Here is a 19,478-nt window from a genome sequence, read left to right as displayed (position 1 = left end):
CGAAAAGCCAATCACTGTTACCATATCCCAGGAGCGACCACCCTCCCCCCTTCCCTCACGCGTCCCTCCGGGAGCCCTCCCTCAAAGTTCCCATATATTTTAGGCACAGCACAACCTAATAATAACTGAGGACTCCTAGCAGTAGGAGTTCTCTGTTCAAATCCCGGAGGGGGTGATGGTTGAAGCGGTGCGGTAATTACCAATATTCCTGCTAACATCACCAAAGGAACTCTGAGCTCCGGGATAGTAAAAGCCCTCCCCGCCGAAAGCAAGGTGAGGTTTTCGTAGCATCCCTGCCCCACTGCAGTGGGCTGGGGGTGTGAGCTCTTTTGTTTTTCTACTACTACTACTATCTATACACACACCTACACCTACCTCTACATCAGCAGCAACACTGGAGGACTTCACCAATTTTAACAGGTAATGATGCACTTCCAAGACAAATTATTAACAGTCGATATTTCCCAGGTTCTGTCTGGATGTCCGGTTTTGGGGATTTTGTTCAAGAGTGCTGTTACACGGAGCCTGTTGATTGCCATTGAGGCCTTCCTGCTTGCTGAGCGCGGAACTTGACAACTTCTTCAGAGTACAGGTCTGTTCCTCGTAGACAGCAATAACTTCACTTCCTCTCAATATCAATTCAAAAGTTCGATGCGATGGATCCACTGCTTCATCTCGGCGTCCCTGTCTCCTGTTAGAGACTTGAAATGCATGTCGAAGACTCTGGTCCGCATCTCATCTACCATCCGCATCCTGTCCTCCCCATTCCATTCGGCTCTCTTGATCCTGGGCTTGGACCCTGATACGCTCCTCGCGTTCTCGTGTTGGCACAGCCACGTTCTGTCTCATTTCCTCTCCTCTCAATTCCGTGAACTGAGGTATATTGCCATATAATGGCTCGGACGATATCAAAGAATCAATAAACCCTAGCATAGCAGGATGTGAGGAGCAATTACCCGGTCATGTTAACCGCATCGGGCATCAATATCGATTTAGGTGTGCTAGCACCGAGGATAAGGGCCAGTCTTGATACTTTTCGTTTCGTAACCTTCATGTAGTTTTCCCAGGGATATCGGTATCTTCATGAATGGATGGTTTGACCTCAACCAGTGAGCGAAGAAAGACTTCAATCCGTCGGAAACAGAGAGTGTCTTGGCCGCCCAACAGGCCATCTCATAAATCTTCCAGCCCTTGAATACCCCACGGCCAGTTGGCATGTTATCATCGTTGTCATCATCGTCTATAGCAATCATCGCAGATTGACTGCTGCTACCGCCGCTGCTATCATACCATACCAAATCCTAATCAAAACAGGCTCATACCTCCACCCATCCACCACCCTCACCTCATACCCGCCCGTCAACCCAACCTGCACCTCCCACCTCTTGAACACCACAAATGGCCTCCTCACCCAGATGACAGAAGCCATCCTTCTCATCCGTGCGCGTGAACTCCCAGTACTAGTTCTCCGGGTCCAGGAAGGACGCCACCATATGGACGACGACGAAGGCGGCAAACACGCCCACGGAGATCCAGGAGTGCCAGCCCAGGATGGCGATGGTGGTGATGGAGGCGATGAGGAGGAGAATTCCTAGGGCCTTGATGGGTTTGCGGGGGTAGGGGGTTTCGTAGTATGTTTGGGGCATGTTTCAGCCTGTAATTAAGGCAAGGTACCTAGTTACTTGGTTCTGTATGTAATCGTCTGTTGTGATGGTTTGAGGTGGATTTTAGTTCTTTGTGTCCGTGCGTGCGAGAGGAAGTGCTTGATAACAGGAGGGAATAAATGTCAGACTGCGCGAACCTCGTAATCCGAAGGTATGATGATGAAAGCTCTGATTATTCGAATCTACCTAACTAACTGACTATTTATTCTCATGGACTTAGGAGTTAAGACCTTCCGAATATCTCTTTGTTTAATGATCCCGAGACCTTTCATGAATTATGAAAGGATATACTTGTCACGGAGTGGCTCCTAGGGAGCATTCTAGGAGCCAAACCGCTGCGCTACCGGCAAAAGACTAGGATACGAAGCCAACGGCTTCATATTGCTCTCGCTTATATAGCTTCTTGCCACGCCGTCACAATAATAAAGGAAAATAGGCAGTCTCGGGTATAGACAGTATGATTCCTTTATTGCAGGGATCATGACCTGCAGATCCGAATCGGCGTGTGCTGACTAGACTGATAGGTCTCTTGGCATACCACTAGGTTATAGTGGTAATATTCGGCTGACAATAAACTATCGCGGAGCCTTCATATATATATATATCTCGAGTCTGGAGGGCAAAACAACGAACAAATCAGATGGATGCAGTGCAAGCTAGGTTATATGTCCAGGTCGGAAGACACTGAAAGAAAAAAAACAAATGAGATGTGGGAGTATAAGGTCAGAACCCTGCAAGAACAACTAGGTAGCGTTGCCTTTTTAGTTCAACATGAAATCCCTGTCACGTCGCACTTGAGCTATTCTGTAGGGATTATTAGAACATGCTTTAAACTGATTGATCAAAGCACCCAACTCCATAACTTAGCCCCACACTATCACTCATATAGCGCGAGGCTTAGCACTTCTCAGTTATCCACTCCACGTCCCACCTCCATCTGTATTGGATTCTATCAATATGCCATTGTCTTCAGCTAAGCGCATTCCGACGGTCTGATACAAATTGTGAATGTATGTGTCAATTCCAAAGAGCTGAATAGCTCGAATCATCAATTTATCAGAAAATGGATACCGCAGAAAGCCAGAAGAAGGCCGTTCTAGGCTTCCGAAAGGCATTCAAGAGTGCTCCATGGATCGCGATATCGAAAATGCAAGCCCAGTCCTTCCGTGAACGACCCTTGAAGGGATCCATCTTGGTCAGCAAAGTAAAGATGCGACGTCCGACGCACGTTTGGAACGTGGTCATGCCTTTCTTACCTCAGAGTCGGCATTCCGTGAAGCTCTGGGGGAAGGCTTGTAAGGAGCTTGGTACTGCTGCTGCTGATGACGCTAAAGAAAGAAGAAAGTCAGAGGTTTGGTTTGTCAAGCTGGCCAAGTTGGAAATGGTTAAGCGGGATTTCGAGGGGCTGTTGGATATTCCTGATGGTGAGGTGTTGAAGAGGATGAGGGCGGCTAGGGATGAACTTGCGAAGTATGTTTGGAAGGGGCCGGCTGTTGGGTATGCAAAGTTGTGATTTACTCTGTTTAACGAGCGTCATATCAATAATAATAAGTCATATGATAATCCCATAAAATAATCATCTAGTCCACAAGACAAGCCTCGATAACACTTTTACCTATCTGCGTTATCAATATCAATGGCTATCAATGCCATGTGGATGTCGCGTCTCCGCGTACACTCTCCACTTCGGAGTACGGAGGGTAGGACAGGCCCGACATACTGTACTTGCTATCAGATGATCTGAATATAGTCTAATCAGGTAGGTACCTACTATGCTGTGCTATCTCACATATTATCTAATTCCCCGGGCCACAAAAACGAGTGTTGATTCCGACAAGCTAGGTAGTCATTCACAGCATAGCCCTGACCTGTCTACTGCTATGGAACTCCTATCATTGCCGAGTCCACTTCTCATATTCACAGCATGGAGAAAAGAAAAACCTATGTACAGCACATGCCAGTATGTAAACAAAACCACCTTTTTTTGTTACACAGGAAGCGTCTTCGCCCGCTTTTTATCGCGAGCAACGCTCCACGCCATCAACGCTGCCGTTCCAAGGCAGATCAGACCCAGCACCAGCGTCATCCCGCCCCAGCCCGCATACTGCTTGGTGAAGCCGCCTAAAACGGGGCCGATAAACTGTCCCGCGGCATAGGACATGTTGAGTAGTGCAAACGCCAGACCCTTTCCACGCTCTCCCTTGTCCGGGTGTCGCTCCTCCACCTCGCCGGCGGCCAGGCACAGGTTGGTCATCTGCGTCACGCCCACGATTGTGATCGCAAGGCCGATGATGGGCAGAAGTGTCACCAAAATAGCTTTGGAGACCGAAGTGTTGCCGGATACGAAGCGGAGCGACAAAAGGGCGATACCCTCGATAGAGATTGCAACCGCACCGGTGAAGGGGCTAGCTCCACTGTCAATCCAATCTCCGATCAAAGATCCGGAAAGGGTAGGGAGAGAGAATGCGAGGAAGATCAATCCTGCTCCCATGGAGTCCCAGTGAAACTGCTGAGTCACAAACAGTGGAAGGGTCTGGGTCGGCGGTTAGTATCGTACAGAGCTATGATCACTTGGACAGTGGTCGCTTACCGATTCAAAAGAGGTTATGACTACTGCGCCGACAATGGTTGCGAACAGGGCCACCCTCATACGGGGGTGGGCGAGGAGCTGGAACAGCATGGGCGTTGTTTCCGATCCCTGTTCGTCCGAATGCGACGCCGAATTGAGTAGAGGGGTGTTCTCCGAGGGACCCGTCGGGGTAGGTGCATCCTGTCTTTGCTGTGTGACGGTATCCGTAGGCAGATTAGATGGCTTGGTGTCCTTTTCAGCTACACAGTCTGTTAGCCCTCATCCTGTATCCGTGAAGATAGTGCTTGGAAAGCCATGCCCCCACTCTCAATGACCAGCACTCGCAAAACAATATCAACAACCGTCAGTGCAATTGGGATTATGAAAACGGCGACATATCCGAATTTGGCGAAACTATACAAGCCGTCAGCACCGGCAAAAGGACTGTCGCAGAGCTCGCGGGAGCCGGAAAATCACTGACATGATCCCTCCAGTCATGGGCCCAGAGATGATACCCAGGGACATTGAGGACATTGCATATCCCATTGCCCGAGAAGTGTGATCTTCACCGACCGTATCGCCCAGAAATGCCATGCCAACCACTCCCACACAGGCGCCGGAAAGTCCCTGAAGAGCCCTCGCAACCACCAAAACAACAGGAGAAATGCCGATCATGAACAGAGCGGTTGAAAGGGCGAGCGCGATGAGTCCAATAACGAAGAATATTTTCCTGGATCTATGCCGGTCGGTAAGGTACCCGAAAAGCGCTGTTTCCCCGACACCCTTGTGAGCGGACATCGTAGCACAACCAGGAGGGCGCAAGACGACTTACGGGATCCGATGGTCAAAGAAGCGCCATATGCTGCCAGAAGGAATGAGATCCATTTCTGCACTGTATACAGCAACAAGAAATATTAGCATGTTTTTGCTGGACAACCCCGAGGACCTTCGAAGAACAAAACAACTGTTTTGATCCACCAATTCTCACTTACCGTCCTGATCAGACACTCCCGCCCGGTCTATCAGAGCTCGTGGGATGACAGGAACAATCTAAATCTCGGTCAAACGTGCTGGTCAAAGAGCAGATTTTTTCGTGTATGTCTTCAATTTCTCCTCTCACCCGGGCAATGTCGAATGCGTCGTCAAAAAACTCACCAGGCCGTAGATGAATTCATCCTTCTCTATGTCAGTAACCGCTTTCCCTCCCTGTAAATCTTACAGTGGGGACTCACTCACTGTGAACAAAGCGACCGAAACCGTCGCGGTGATGAAACCTTCGGAAGCTCGGAATTTCCTGAGCCACGATTTATGATCGGCCATGGTGAACTAAAGCACCCGCAGGCAGAATCTTCTGAATGGATTGGGGGAGAAATAAACCCCGAAGAGGGGGCAGAAAAGAAACAAAGTAATATTCTAAGCGACAATGGCAGGAGGCTCCCCGCGCGGTAGGAGTCTCGTTTGTGAAAACGAGGAATCGGTTTTGAATTTGGAGGCCGCGGATATCATCCCTTAGGCAGTGTGGAGCTCTGCGCTCCTGGGGCTGTGGATCCGGAGTCCTGACGCATCGCCATCATTCCTTTCGGTTGCCACGGAGAAAGCGGGGACTTTTCCATTTCAAGGTGGCGATTGTTCCAGAAGAACTTTTTCCATAGACAAGAGACGGACGAGAAAAATCCCTGGTGATGCGCATCGATCAATGTACAAGTTCAGCTTTCGATGCTGTCAGGGACATCCCTGCAGTCCCAGGTTGCCTTATCGGATCGCACCCTGATCTCCGTCAGCCATTCCCCATTAGGAAGGGGATGGGTCGGCCTCCAGTTTGATCTTAAATCCTTAAATCCGACCTGAACGAATCATTGAATTACTTGAACTCTTCAATAGATTGAACCAATCTTATCTTAGTTTTCGTTCATTCCCCATCAATCCGGACAACCTGTATGATCTGGAATCCTGTGTTCTTATATTGGTTACAACGCGGACAAAATTTCCCGCGAATTGTATTCCGGGATACCGAACCCAATCAACTTGGTTCATACTATACCGACAGGCACGCTCAATCAGCTCGGGATTTTGCATCGTAGAGCAATTTTAAATGGACGAAAGCATCGGCTGATCCAGTCCATCTCTCTCTGCATTAACAGCCTCACACTATATTATAGTACTAATAGGCGAAAGCCTTACCATCCTTCCCCCTCCCCCTCCTATTCAGCCACGCATAATAAACCCTCAACGCAACACACCCAGCACTCACGAACAATAACAGCGCAGCATTCGTCCAGTGGCCCGTGGGATACCCCCTTTTGGCCTCATTGGTCTCGTAGATCCACACGCCCACGATCTGGCCGGGGGCACCGAAGGAGACATTCAGCGCGATGGCGAGCCCCGCGCCTGCGGTGGATCGGAGGTTCGAGGAGAGCCAGCCTAGGAGAGGGGGGATGCAGGCGAAGGCGCCGCTGGCGGCGACGATGAGGCAACCGTAGCGGTGCTGGAGTCTACGTCAGTTTTTGTCTCTCTCTTTTTTTTCTAAAGTACTGTATACGGGAAGGGATGGAACTGACCAGATAAGCGTCCGCTGGTAGGACTGCAGACGCGAGGAATCCCATGGCGCCTATGAAGGAGAACACGGCAGAATGGAGACCACGACTGTTTCACCGACATGTCAGTATTCTGCATGCTTCCTGTAGAGAACGGTCGACATACGCATTGAAGTGGTCTGCTGACCACGAAACGGCAACGGTCACCACGTATGCAACAGCATACGGCGGAACGGTCATCAATTGAGCTTGCAGATTGGAATATCCGAGACCGGATGTGATAGAAGGCGTAAAAAGTGAAAGACTAGAGAAGGGCGTCGAGATCCCGAAGTACACCTGTTGTATCTTAATCAGTTCCCTGTCCAAACAACATGGCAAGGAACAGACATACAGCATAATGCGCATACAAACGCCAATCAGTCAATACAGTTTTCGCATCTTCCCAAGACATAGCCTTCGCATTTCCCTTGGATCCCTCGACTCGAAGTCTTTCCTTCGCAAGCTCCTTCTCCCTGGGAGTAAGCCATCCCGCAGACTCTGGATAATCAGGCAGGAAAAACCACACGAGCAACGCAGAAGCGCAGGACGGAGCACCCTCGATGATGAAAAGCCAGCGCCAGGCAGAGAGCCCACGGGCGCCGTTCATGTGTCCGACTCCATACGCAATGGCGCCGCCAAAAGCACCCGCCAGAGTCGCAGATGCTAGGATCAGAGCAACTCGTATCGAGCGTTCAGAGGTTCGATACCAAAAGGTGAGGTAGAACACGAGGCCAGGAAAGAGTCCAGCTTCCATTACGCCCAGGAGAAACCGGATTCCGGTCACTTGGGCGTAGGTGTGCGCTCCGCCCAGTCCCATGGTCACTGCGCCCCATGAGAGCATGAGGAATGCGATCCATCGCTGTTCTCCGGGTTAGCATTTCAATAACGGAGAAATACCTAGGTATATGTTGACGTACGCTCGGTCTCAGCTTCTTCAAGAAATAATTTGAGGGGACTTCAAAAAGCGCGTAGGCAATCAGAAAGACCATCAAAGCAATCCTATCACCGTCAGAATGAAAACTCTAGCCTTAGCACAGAATCACAACCACCCACGTATACTCATAAGAACTCATATTCGTCTCCGACAAAAGATCATTATGCGTATCAGCGTTAAGCACCTTTGCGTTCCCTTGACAATGTAAGTATACGTCTCTCTGAGGGCCTTGGGACACCGCTGACCGATATTACTGCGATCCAGATAACAAAGTAAATAGATCCCAGCGGAAAGCGGCACAACTCTCAGATCCTGCTTCCAGAGCAGGGCCTTTTCACTGGCGCTGGTGGTGGTGAGATCCCCGTCTGCTGCATCTGCGCCATCTTGACTGGAGGACTTCCCCTGGAGTTGGAAGGTCAGGTAAGAGTACAACCAGGCCTGAAGGCACGTCTCCATACATAAACAGCACGTTCAACGTCTTCAACATCCTTCTCAAATGGCCTGGCGTTTTCAAAGACTGCCATGTCGTCAGCACTAAAGGCAGTCGGTCAGAGGTTTTGAATGTTGCGGAACACCCACGAAGAAAACCCGAGCAGCCACGTTTTAACTTAAGTGCTAAGCAGGTAGAAGCTAGCTAGGTAGCGGAGTCCCTACAAGCGCGGGGGATCCGATGCGGGACTGAAGGACCGATCTACTGTCCGTCGTACAGTAGATGGCGGAGTCAGAATCGGGGAAATCCGTGGACTCTACGCCGTATTGATGTACTTTAGTACCTACTGGCGCAAATGGTTACCTAGCTTTTAAGCCTGGGAAAGGATCTACTCACCATGTGCCCGAATCAAAACCCAATCCTCTGCTGTAGTAAAGCACAGATTATCAACAGATTTTGGATTTTCTCGACAGCATTCTTTTACTGCACACTGTTGAGATGGTTCGGAGATGCCCCGACGATGGCCGAGGCTTAAGCACGACCGGGGACGCCCTAACCCCAGGCCAAACCAGCCCAGCTTTCCCCTGGTTCCGCCCCAACCTGTAGGCGTCATGGCTGCCAAGAATCGCTATGTCCGATGGCAATGAGTTTTAATGGATCAGTGGGCACAGTATAGAGATATTTATCGATATCGTTTCTTGACATTAGACTACTACAGACTGGCCTGCAGTTATGTTTATTGGTTTCTGATACTTGTATCCTGATATCCCGACATACGTCTAGTCTATCATACATCCTCTACGTAATCTAGAGGGTCTCTGTCAATCGTCCGAGTTCCGAGAGCATCTCGAAAAGAACAGGGAAAAAGATTGTTTGGAAAAGAATTGAAAGAATGAATATGCCTCCCTTCATATGTCCTACACGGACTGTATTCCGCACCAATATATTATCGACCTATGATTGATCGAATCGGAAGGCCTCACCTCGTCTAAAACAGAATAATCCAAGTACCTCTACCGGGGGAAGTGTATGAAGTACATATCAGAGAAAGACAATGCTTACGCAATTAAATCTGCATCCAGAGAGGGCTTGGAAGTGGCTCGCCAGGCTTGATGGTCGCCCTCTTAAAGCTCGCCATTGAAGCTGGTGGGAGCGAGATCTGCTCGTTTTTGCGACCAGCAGCAGGTGGATGGAACCCAACGTAGGCCTGGCGGCTGTTCCCCCTTGTTACGGACCAGGTGTAAAGGCCATAGTATGATGCGATGGAGTGGACAAGCCAGCGCCTATAGACGCAGTTTCGTTAGTAGAGGCTTTGGTGGCTGGAAGTGAAAGAACGTGGGTACGAACCCAAACCCTGCCGCGCGATCATCAACGAGGCTCTCAAGTACCATCTTCTCACCATCCTTCTCATTGCGGGACGCCATCTCCTCCCTCATCTGCCTGAGCTTTCTCCTTCGCTCCGGGCAGTCATGCATCTGGCCATTTCGTCCCACGAAGACGATTTCGTCTTCCGAGTCCTCAGAGGAAGACGGGGCATCCTCCAGGCCTTGCTCCTGCAGCATGAGCTGCTTCTCGTTCCACTTCTGGACGAAATGTCTGATGTCTTCTTCCAGATCCTGGAGCATGCCACGTGCCGCACGCGCATGTTTCAGCCTCAGACGGAGCTCCTTGGGGACCTGGTGCTTGTCGTCTCCTCTAGACCGCTTACTCTGACCGCGTTCCTTGTGTGCATAGTGAGTGTCCCAGAGCGGCGCGAGGTAGTAAGGAACATTTTCATGACGGGGGTAAGTTGGCTGGATAAGCCAGTCGCTCGCAGAGGGTGGCTGGGCCCATGGATTGTTCAACAGACGGTCTTGAGACGTTGCGTCAGTACCTTCACATTAATGAAAAGGATCCCCTGCGGCATTTGGAACTGAGCCCCGCCCTTCCGTTATTGGGAAATCCAGGACTAGGTCATGCCCAAGCCAGCAGTTCGAGACATACCATTCTCCCAGCGCTGCCTCCGACGACTCCCTTCTTTCCCCTTTAGCAATGCCTCGCGCCTTCTAAGGCTATCGCGGCGGCTGGGCTCGCGGCGCTTGTACGTGCTCGACAAGACGCGTCGCGACTCTCCAGCCCCGCCATTTACGATCTTTACGCGGGGAGCAGAAGGGCTATCTGCCGGATGAAGCTCGTCATCGAGAGGAATTGTCAGAGCCACAGAGGTTCCCCGCGGACCCCTACTGGGCGTGGCTTGAAGGGATTCGGAGGCGTCCTCATCGCGTCCGGGAGCCGGCTCAGAGATGCTCAAGTTCTGCAGCGAGGCCGCCGCCTGCTCCGTCCAGGCCGAGATGGCAAGCACTCGCTCTGGCGTCAAGTGGCCCTGACTAGGGGTCTGAGGGTGCAGGGTCGGATGGATGGCCATTGTGACTTCGGCGTTGAGTGACAACCTGATAGGCGCGATGCGATAGGACAGCTTGCGCGTACTTGGACGATCACTGGGAACGGGAGGAAGGCCTTTCTCTGGATGCCTTTTGCTCTCCTATGAGTAGAAAACTGGGACGAGATCAATCCTCGAGGATATCTTCGAGCAGGCAGAGGAGAGCACGATGAGGGGAAAGGACACCTGGAGTGATAAGGCGCGCTCTACTCCGGAGGTCCGTCACGTCGCAGCCCGCGTGCAGATAGCGGTGCAGATCGGATAGATACAGGTGCCTCCAGGCACGCTTCTGGTTGGTGGGCGAGCGACGCCTGCAGCCCTAACGAACCCTAGTCCCCGAGCCTCTCCGCTCTTGCTCATCCGACACGAGTGATTCGATTCCATCTCGACATGGCTGCACAGCTCAGTGACCAATGCGTAGCCTGTTATGCAAAGGAAGTGTTCTTCTCCTAAAGCGTTGCGTTCCCTAGAGATGAAAAACTATCCAGCCCTCGCATACTCCTTCAACCTCTTCATGAATTCCTCGAGACGGGGCGAGTCTTCCGCCGCTATAGTAACAGCGGCGAGACTAGACTTCCCTTGGGCATCGTGGGACCATGCGCTGATAACCATGCTGCCATACTGAAGCTCTTTATCAAAAACACGCTCGAAGCTGTCTCTTGTGCAAGGGAGATGTAGCGGTAGAGCAGAACGGCTTCAAAGAGGCCTCGTCGTACGAAGTGGCCTTGGAGGCATCCCAGGTTGTAGCTCCCGGTGACACGAGCATTGATGTCAATGATGAGTTGCCTCCCGGGCTGGTCAGTCGTCACATCTGCGCCTATCAGTCCATAATATCCTTTCTTGTGGAGGAAGCGGGCCAGCGCGTCTATTGTACCTGCATATTGCTGCTCTAACAGGGCCTGATCCTTGTATGAGATAAAACCACCATTCCAATGTCCTGTTGTTTCGTCGAAGGCCTGTTTACAGCACCCGATGAATGTGACCCTTCTCTTCTCGGTGGCAAAAAGGGACACTGCTACGGCCTCGCCGGGAACCATTTCCTGAACCACTAAACTGCAGGGGTGCATATGCCGGTTCGAAGAATCGACTTGCTGGAGCATTCTCCTCAGCTCGACCTTGAGCGCTTCTTCAGCGGCTAGTCTGTCCGAGTCTGTGCGGATGATGAACATCCCCTGGCCTGAAATAGACTGTAACTTTTAACGACAAATGGTAGCTCATGCCCACTGATGGGCTTGATCATCCGGGCTACTTCCGCTCGCAAGACCGCTTCATCCAGTACTTGATCCGCTGTTAGATCGGTATGATCACGGTTGTTTTTGGAGAATGTAATCCCGAAATCTCAAGCCCCCTCTTTGACAGTAGTTCGTAGTGGACCTCGGGGTCAACGACATGCTGCAGATGTGATAGGCAGTCGACAGGACTAAGGACCGCGATCCGGGCGTTGGGTCTTATAACCATATCTCCCGAGGCTTTCCACAAAGCTTAACTCAGGCTGTTGGCTCGGAGTCAACTGGCTGAAGACTTGAGTGCCTCCACATGGTGAGGGCGTAGCGTTTGGGAAACTTCCGGCTTCCAAAGGCCTTCTCCTCTTCGTTTTTGTCAAGGTCAAACAGGACCAGAGGCATCTTACCGGCGAGAAAGCCGTATCGCTGTGGCAGGTTTTGCAGGAACCGCCTCGCAAATGCATCCTTGTCATGTGCCAGTGGTAGAGGAGACTGGTAGGCGAATTTGGTTGACAAAGGCATAGACGAGGCCATTGCAGGGTATAGTCCAGGGTGACGGATCCCACAGGAGAATTGATCTTCGTCATCTTCTTTTCGAAAATGCCCTCTCCGGTGGCTATATTGAGGTAATAAACGGAAAATGCTTTTATCTGTGAAGAAAAAGATATGGTTTGGTAAGACTGGTTCGACGAGCTTTTCTAGAGAATCATCAGGCGACCGTCGACGAGACATAAAATCTCCTCAGTTTCTCTAAGCAAACCCGCTAACTTTTTTTCTTCATAGCCACTTCTTACTCCTTTGCGATGTACCCAATAATGCGCTCTGCTGATGCCATAACTTTATTAAATCTATCAAATAGCATTATAGCACACTGAATTTTCCTGACAGAGCCACCCGTATTATGACTATAGTTGCAGCCCCGGCCGCTTTATATGGCAAAAACAATGGTGATCAGTCTTCCTGTTTTGGGATGAACTAATTTATACCCACACACTAACATACCTCCTACGCAGTAGTTGCTTGAATAGGAATCTACAAAGCCTACGTGGGTATCCTCCAAGATGGGTATCTTGATCGAACTTCGAATCATGGCGTGAAGGAATGGACGGGAGGATAATATGAAGACGTCTAGAATCTTGGACAACACAAGTAAGTCAGCCCGAGGACTTCAGTAGATTTTCTGTGTAGACATGATGTTGATTACTCAATGGGTGACATTCACAAGGCTTTGACCCGCATTGGGGCCGTGTTTGGCAATACCTATGAGATCATACCTTCCTCTTTGCAGCAAGATCAACGGATTTTTCCAACAGTGACATTATTGGATGCAGCATTTTACCATATAGAGCCAGCTGTATGAGGTAACTCTATTCTAGCAATTAGTACCTAGATTAAGCTTGGGTGCTAGCCGAGTAGCAGGTATTGGTCGCTCTCCAAGCAGCGCCCAGGTACCATGAACTTTATTTAATCTGTCCACTGTAGCCAGTAGCTGGCTGATATTCTTACTGCGGCGCGTTCTTTTTTTTTGATTCCATCATAGCGGCACTGGAGGTGGGTAGCTGAAATGAATATCTACAGTACTTCCCACAACCACAATGTCTTTTGCCAGCTTTTGGGACGTATGATTACTACAAAGAGTAATATATGCGGACATGGTGCCAAATATGACTAGTTCGGATGGTGCAATAGTATATTATTAATCCTCAGAATCCTCCCGCCTTTTTTTAAACCACAACACGCAAAAATCAGGCCAACCATCCTGCTCTGTATGGACTGCTACTGAGGCTATGTGACAGGTCAACAGTCAGCAATCTCTTCTCGTCGCTGCACTGAGCTATTCGCAGCCTCGCTCATTATTTGTGGATCTAATGAGCCAAAAAGTGTTTTTATCGATTCATTTTTATCGATTCATTTTTATCGATTCATTTTTATCGATTCATTTTTATCGATTCATTTTTATCGATTCATTTTTATCGATTCATTTTTCTTCAGTGATCACGGAGTGGCTAGGCTGACCTACGTCACCGGCACCATATTGCAGAGAGCAAATAGCACACTACGGTCCCTAATTGGAGGTACGGCAGAAAGCTTAAATATTAGCCTTGCTGATCAAAGAAACCTGTTGATCTTAATCTCCATTGCAAACACTGCGCTTGATTTCGCGACCAAGTAGCTCGTGAACCTACCACACGTGCCACTGTCAGACACGAGACTCGTAAAAAGAGACACTTTTAAATAAGTCGCATTTGGCAACCAGACAGAAAATCGACTGCGGTGGGTACAGTAATGGCGCTGAATATAAAACGCTTCCCAGCGTTATCAAGAGCGCAGAAAACCACAATGGAAGAGCGAACCAGTCTTCAATCAATCAGTTGCCTTCTTTAAGTTCGCACGAAGCCAGCATCTTCTGTCACCAACAGAGACTCAATAAAGCAGGTCCATTTCATCCCTTCCAGTTGAGCTGTGGTGGCAGACTGCTGAGGAATTGGTGAAGCAGGATTGCCCTGGATAACAACAATTTGAACTTTCCGGATGAGATCGATCCCACGTGGCCATCTCAATTCAATAATTTCGAGCCAGAGACTGTGATTCCCAAGGAAGCGCGTCGACAAGAATCAGGCATCTGGATACATATGCTGCTGAGATGGGACCAATTATTATGCACGTGCTCCTTGCAATATGAACGGCAACATCAGGCTCCGGTCAAGAGCTATTGCTGGTTGGAACTAGAACCATTCATTTAGATTAAGCCAGAAGGTATACTGCATTCTGCTCTATGAACGTTCGGACTCGTCAGAGACTGGTGCAAACGAGATCAGTCGCCGGACACCTAGGAAACTAGTGACCCGTTGTCTTTGTATCTTCATTAGAAAGCAGCATAGGCCAGGCTAGGTAAGGTACCTAATTATCACCGGTTATCACGTTCCAGGTTATCTGACTCCAACGCCTCCCCAAATCATTGCCAAATGGAAAGGCTACAAGGTACTATATCAGGCAGCTATCGAGATTATGTCCTCGAATCTGCCATCGGCCATTTCCTCCTGCCTCAATCCCATATGGCTGGGCTACCCTCAAGGCCGCGTGCATCCTAGCGGAGCGCCAGCCCACCTTTTGCGATGTTCCCACAGTTTATCGCCACAATTCTTCGCTCAGTTTGGTCGAGGAGAAGCGCATTAGCACAGACAATTCATCTAGATTCGTTGGAATAGTTCTACTGTGTACTGTGTACTGCGATAAAGATGGATGGATCGCACGTATCCTCCGCTTGCGGAGCGGGAGGCGGGTTAGTAAGCACTACCGGGGTTAATAACCATAGCCGCGGCTGCGGGCGGCGGTCAAAGGTTGCGTGATGTTTCACCAGGCCCAACTAGCGCTCCGCAGCCCGCGCACTCTCCGCAGTGGCCCTTGCGTCGTCGCTCGATAAGCTGCTCAGCTCCGACTCATCAGAGGTGCTTCCTATCCCATCACCTGGTCAAGCTTCAGGGTCGTAACTCGGACCCTGAACAAAGCGCGTACATCACATCCTGTCTCCTATCCATAGCAGCCATTGTCAGAAAGTCGTCTATATTTATTCATATTATTATTATCCTTGTCAGACTGCTCACGCATTAGATTGGCTGCTGCCTTGTCACCGCCATGAAGCTCTTGACAGCTCTCGTGCTGGGAGCTACAGCTTCCACGACCGCGTTGGCGGCTCTGATCCCACAGCAGAAACCTTTGGCCGGCGAAAAGCATGGGTATGAGTCTGAGAGATTCCTCATCGAGCTAGCACCTTATCAAACCAGATGGGTGACCGAGGAGGAGAAATGGGCTTTGAAATTGGTATATCCTCATCCTCACCGCAGCATCTTCCCGACGACGTGCCTGTCTGTGCGATACAGCATCTAACCTCTTCCGTCTGATCCAGGACGGCGTCAACTTCATTGACATCACCGCAGAGGTCGACGCAGGCACCTACCCAGCCTTCCATTCGACCAATGCCGTCCAGTTCCCATTGAAGATGGAACATGAGAGCACAGTGAAGCCTTTGGCGAAGAATCTCTCCAAGGAGAACATGAGGAAGAATCTCGAGCATTTCACGTCCTTCCACACACGCTACTATAAGTCTCAAACTGGCATTGAGTCAGCAACATGGTTGTATGGCCAGGTGAAGGAGGTAGTCGAGAATTCGGGTGCTGCCATCTACGGCGCGACTGTTGAACAGTTCCACCATCCTTGGGGCCAGTTTAGCATCATTGCTCGGATCCCTGGCCAGACTAACAAGACTGTCGTGCTTGGCGCCCACCAGGACAGCATCAACCTGTTCCTCCCATCGATCCTGGCTGCTCCAGGCGCCGATGACGACGGCAGTGGAACGGTGACCATCCTGGAGGCCCTGCGAGCCCTCCTGCAGTCTGAGGAGCTCGTTCAGGGGAATGCGACCAACACGGTCGAATTTCACTGGTACTCTGCTGAGGAAGGTGGCCTTCTTGGCTCTCAGGCCGTCTTCTCGCGGTACAAGAGTCAAGAGAGGGACGTCAAGGCTATGCTACAGCAGGACATGACCGGTTACGTGCAGGGTACCCTGGATGCCGGGCAGGAGGAATCTGTTGGCGTTATCGTCGACTATGTTGACAAGGGCTTGACCGAGTTCATTAAGGGGGTGATCACTACTGTAAGTCGTTCAATCTTCTCTCTAACCAAGGCATAACTAACGTTCTGGTGCGCAGTATTGCGACGTGCCTTATGTTGAGACGAGGTGCGGCTACGCTTGCTCCGACCATGCGTCTGCGAGCAGATACGGATACCCGTCTGCTTTCGTCATCGAGTCTGAGTTTGAGAACTCCGACAAGAAGATCCACACGACGGAGGATAAGATCAAGTACCTAAGCTTTGATCACATGTTGCAGCATGCCAAGATGAGCCTCGCCTTCGCCTATGAACTTGCTTTTGCCCCGTTTTGAGTTTGATTCTGGGAGCAACATGAGATATCATTGAACGGTTAACGAATGTGCCCCTTTTGTTTCATCTGGATTTTCAGGGTTCTGGGATACGGATGAGAGGCGCTCGAGGGTCTTTTCCTTGAAGAATTAAGCGGGGATCGCTTCCAGCTTGTCACGAGAGCACACGTATAGTGTTTTATACGATCATATACATATTCATAGAACACAGAATGGAACCTTTATATGACATGTAAAGTGGAAAGGTTTCAAGTGACGCTTGATGATATGTCACGTGATGACTTCGTGCCGAGGCGTTCCCATCCCGCGTAATAGCCGCTCTATCTCACCGGGAGTAAATACTACCAGTTTCAACATTCTCGCTTTTCCGATCAGGCCTTAGGCTCCCCATTGAACCATACAGACACTCGTGGATCCCCAATTGGATGGGAGAGATTCTCTTTTGGTTAATCAGGGATACGTATCAAGTGATATTTGGACAAGGGTGCAAGCCAGACATTGGCTGCCTGTACTGACAGGCCTCGGCTTTCAGAGCGCTCCTGGGATTTCAGCGCCTTGACAGACGGACGAAGCAAACATTGAAATTGTCTCAGGTAAATATCATACCTGGAGCTACGTGGCAGCAAGCATTCTCTTCAGATTTTCTTCTAGAGAATTCGTCCCTGTGAACGCGCTGATATTGCAAGCGTCACTCGCATATTGCTTATCGGAATAGAGATATCGCTTGCTCACATCTGCTTTTCTTTTGGGTGGAAATTTTCAGTGCCTAATTGATAAGGAGGCATTATATTTATTGGGTCATCTGATCTATAAAAGCATCGCAAGTCGTACAGCTGCACTCATCAAAGATTCCTCCTACCCAGCAATAGTGCTTGTTCTCCGCATCTCATCCTTACATTTGTATGTATATATTTATTACCTTGCGGCACAAGCGTTGCTATTCTTTGTTTGCGGACAATCCTCTGGCAAAACAACCCCTTCTTACAGTTCCCGAACCCTTTTCACAATGAGCTCGTCAAACCCCTACTCCAAAGAGCTCCAGATTGCCTGCCTTGCCGTGCAGCGGGCCACTCTTCTGACCAAAATCCTCCTGGAGGCCGTCGACAAGGGCGCTATTGACAAGTTCGACTCCACGCCAGTCACTATCGCCGACTTCGCGGCCCAAGCTTTGATCATCGGCTCCATGCATCGCGCCTTTCCCGACGACGACTTTGTCGGAGAGGAATCTGCAGACTCGCTGCGCGAGGATCCAGAACTACTGGACCGTGTCTGGCAGCTCGTCTCGACGACAAGGCTCGAAGACCCGGAGAGCGAAGCACTCCTAGCCACTCCATCAACGAAGGAAGAAATGGTCGACCTCATCGACCTAGGCGTTAAAGGCAAATGCGAGCGTCAGGGAAGGTCGTGGGTTCTCGATCCCGTCGACGGCACGGCGACATTCATGCGCGGTCAGCAGTACGCCGTATGCCTTGCCCTTGTGGAAGACGGGGAGCAGAAGGTCGGCGTGCTGGGCTGTCCGAATCTAAACCTCGAGAAAGGGACGGTGTCCGAGGATGTCGTCGACCGGGACGGCTACGGTCTCATGCTCTCCGCCGTCACCGGCCAGGGTGCATACATCAGACCGATGGGCCGCGGAGCGCTCGCTCCAGCTACACCGATCCCCAAGATCCGCGTCGTGGGCACCGAGAGCGACGACGACCTCAGCGGTCTCCGCTTCGTCGACTGCGCGGCCGCCAAGTCCTCCGATTTCGAGAAACACGCGCAGTTCGCCTCACGCATTGGCGCGCCCTGGCCGCCCCGAGCGGACCTCTGGTCCGCGCAGATGCGGTACGTCGCGATGGCCGTGGGAGGGTGCAACGCCCTCATCAAGATTCCAAAGAAGAAGCAGTACCGGTCGAATGTGTGGGACCACGCGGGCGGGATGCTCATCTTCGAGGAGTGCGGGGGCAAGATTACGGATCTCGAGGGGAACCCGGTGGACTGTGGGTTGGGGAGGGTGTTGGCAGATACCTATGGGATGGTTGCGGCGCCGGAGGGGGCGCATGCGCGTGTTTTGGATGCTCTACAACGGTTTTCGAAAGAGACGGGCGCTTGGTGATTTCACGGCTCTTCAAATAAGATGAACAAACAGTATAATTGCTCCGTTGGTGATTTTGGATCTTTTTTATGACCTATTGTTATGGCACTTTATGGAATATACTGCTTGTATGAGGACAAGACAAACATTTTACTCCAGGAGGCTACTAGCCACGTTGTCCACCTGGACTGAAGAGCAGAAGAGATTGCTCAACGTCCTGTTTGTTCCCTCGCCCTCCGCATCTTCATATGAATGGAAGTACTATACCTCCTAGGGACCTTGGTGACGGATGCATGGACGTACGGAAGTATGCAGGACCTTGTACAGGTCAGGAATGTCCCTAGGTCGATCATAGCCGTCTCTTAAATATAGATGCCTCTACTGTATCGTCCTTAGAGGAGTAGGATGTAGGGAGTGCCACGTCCTGCATCTAGCACCTAGCACGTTATGCACCCCGCACATAGGAGCTGGACGCAACTTTGACACAAGCGAAAAGGTTTAGAAGGGGAAGGGGGGGGGGGGGGGGGGGAAACTGATCTGCTGACCCTTTTTCCGAATCCGTCACTGGATGCATGGTGGATCCTACCTAAGTCCCTACAGATGACAGAAGATGGCGTTTAAGGCCAGCTGCAGGTAAAAGGCGCTAGCT

At 50.6% G+C, this 19,478-nt stretch overlaps 8 protein-coding genes across 8 annotated transcripts; 4 read left to right on the top strand and 4 right to left on the bottom strand.

The window, feature by feature from the left end:
• Positions 1 to 711: 711 nt before the first annotated feature.
• VTN00DRAFT_10381 (uncharacterized protein) lies at positions 712 to 1,595 on the top strand (the record flags this gene model as incomplete). Its single annotated transcript, XM_069427031.1, has 2 exons — positions 712 to 823; positions 1,111 to 1,595. The coding sequence occupies 2 exons, from the start codon at positions 712 to 714 to the stop codon at positions 1,593 to 1,595; spliced, it is 597 nt and encodes a 198-aa protein (XP_069284143.1).
• Positions 1,596 to 2,727: 1,132 nt separating this feature from the next.
• On the top strand, positions 2,728 to 3,177 carry VTN00DRAFT_10380 (uncharacterized protein; the record flags this gene model as incomplete). Its single annotated transcript, XM_069427030.1, has 1 exon — positions 2,728 to 3,177. One exon carries the CDS (start codon positions 2,728 to 2,730, stop codon positions 3,175 to 3,177), a length of 450 nt encoding a protein of 149 aa, XP_069284142.1.
• Positions 3,178 to 3,651: 474 nt separating this feature from the next.
• On the bottom strand, positions 3,652 to 5,553 carry VTN00DRAFT_10379 (uncharacterized protein; the record flags this gene model as incomplete). The annotated part of the gene is made up of 8 exons (XM_069427028.1): positions 3,652 to 4,197; positions 4,255 to 4,493; positions 4,553 to 4,647; positions 4,715 to 5,000; positions 5,066 to 5,125; positions 5,226 to 5,283; positions 5,389 to 5,409; positions 5,470 to 5,553. 8 exons carry the CDS (start codon positions 5,551 to 5,553, stop codon positions 3,652 to 3,654), a joined length of 1,389 nt encoding a protein of 462 aa, XP_069284141.1.
• Positions 5,554 to 6,394: 841 nt separating this feature from the next.
• On the bottom strand, positions 6,395 to 8,264 carry VTN00DRAFT_10378 (uncharacterized protein; the record flags this gene model as incomplete). Its single annotated transcript, XM_069427027.1, has 8 exons — positions 6,395 to 6,718; positions 6,792 to 6,876; positions 6,934 to 7,103; positions 7,159 to 7,665; positions 7,724 to 7,805; positions 7,860 to 7,935; positions 7,986 to 8,142; positions 8,199 to 8,264. The coding sequence occupies 8 exons, from the start codon at positions 8,262 to 8,264 to the stop codon at positions 6,395 to 6,397; spliced, it is 1,467 nt and encodes a 488-aa protein (XP_069284140.1).
• Positions 8,265 to 9,236: 972 nt separating this feature from the next.
• VTN00DRAFT_10377 (uncharacterized protein) lies at positions 9,237 to 10,574 on the bottom strand (the record flags this gene model as incomplete). Its single annotated transcript, XM_069427026.1, has 3 exons — positions 9,237 to 9,453; positions 9,518 to 10,022; positions 10,154 to 10,574. 3 exons carry the CDS (start codon positions 10,572 to 10,574, stop codon positions 9,237 to 9,239), a joined length of 1,143 nt encoding a protein of 380 aa, XP_069284139.1.
• A 495-nt stretch (positions 10,575 to 11,069) lies between these two features.
• Positions 11,070 to 12,346, bottom strand: VTN00DRAFT_10376 (uncharacterized protein; the record flags this gene model as incomplete). The annotated part of the gene is made up of 3 exons (XM_069427025.1): positions 11,070 to 11,137; positions 11,212 to 11,739; positions 12,112 to 12,346. The coding sequence occupies 3 exons, from the start codon at positions 12,344 to 12,346 to the stop codon at positions 11,070 to 11,072; spliced, it is 831 nt and encodes a 276-aa protein (XP_069284138.1).
• A 3,102-nt stretch (positions 12,347 to 15,448) lies between these two features.
• VTN00DRAFT_10375 (uncharacterized protein) lies at positions 15,449 to 16,755 on the top strand (the record flags this gene model as incomplete). Its single annotated transcript, XM_069427024.1, has 3 exons — positions 15,449 to 15,634; positions 15,720 to 16,466; positions 16,522 to 16,755. The coding sequence occupies 3 exons, from the start codon at positions 15,449 to 15,451 to the stop codon at positions 16,753 to 16,755; spliced, it is 1,167 nt and encodes a 388-aa protein (XP_069284137.1).
• A 1,003-nt stretch (positions 16,756 to 17,758) lies between these two features.
• Positions 17,759 to 18,850, top strand: VTN00DRAFT_10374 (uncharacterized protein; the record flags this gene model as incomplete). Its single annotated transcript, XM_069427023.1, has 1 exon — positions 17,759 to 18,850. One exon carries the CDS (start codon positions 17,759 to 17,761, stop codon positions 18,848 to 18,850), a length of 1,092 nt encoding a protein of 363 aa, XP_069284136.1.
• Positions 18,851 to 19,478: the final 628 nt, after the last annotated feature.

The sequence above is a fragment of the Thermoascus crustaceus genome (genome assembly GCF_041956765.1).
Source record: "Thermoascus crustaceus strain CBS 181.67 unplaced genomic scaffold VTN00scaffold_9, whole genome shotgun sequence".
Classification (NCBI taxonomy): Eukaryota; Fungi; Ascomycota; class Eurotiomycetes; order Eurotiales; family Thermoascaceae; genus Thermoascus; species Thermoascus crustaceus.
The sequence above is the reverse complement of the archived record's forward strand: the minus strand, read 5'-3'. Positions and strand labels throughout refer to the sequence as shown.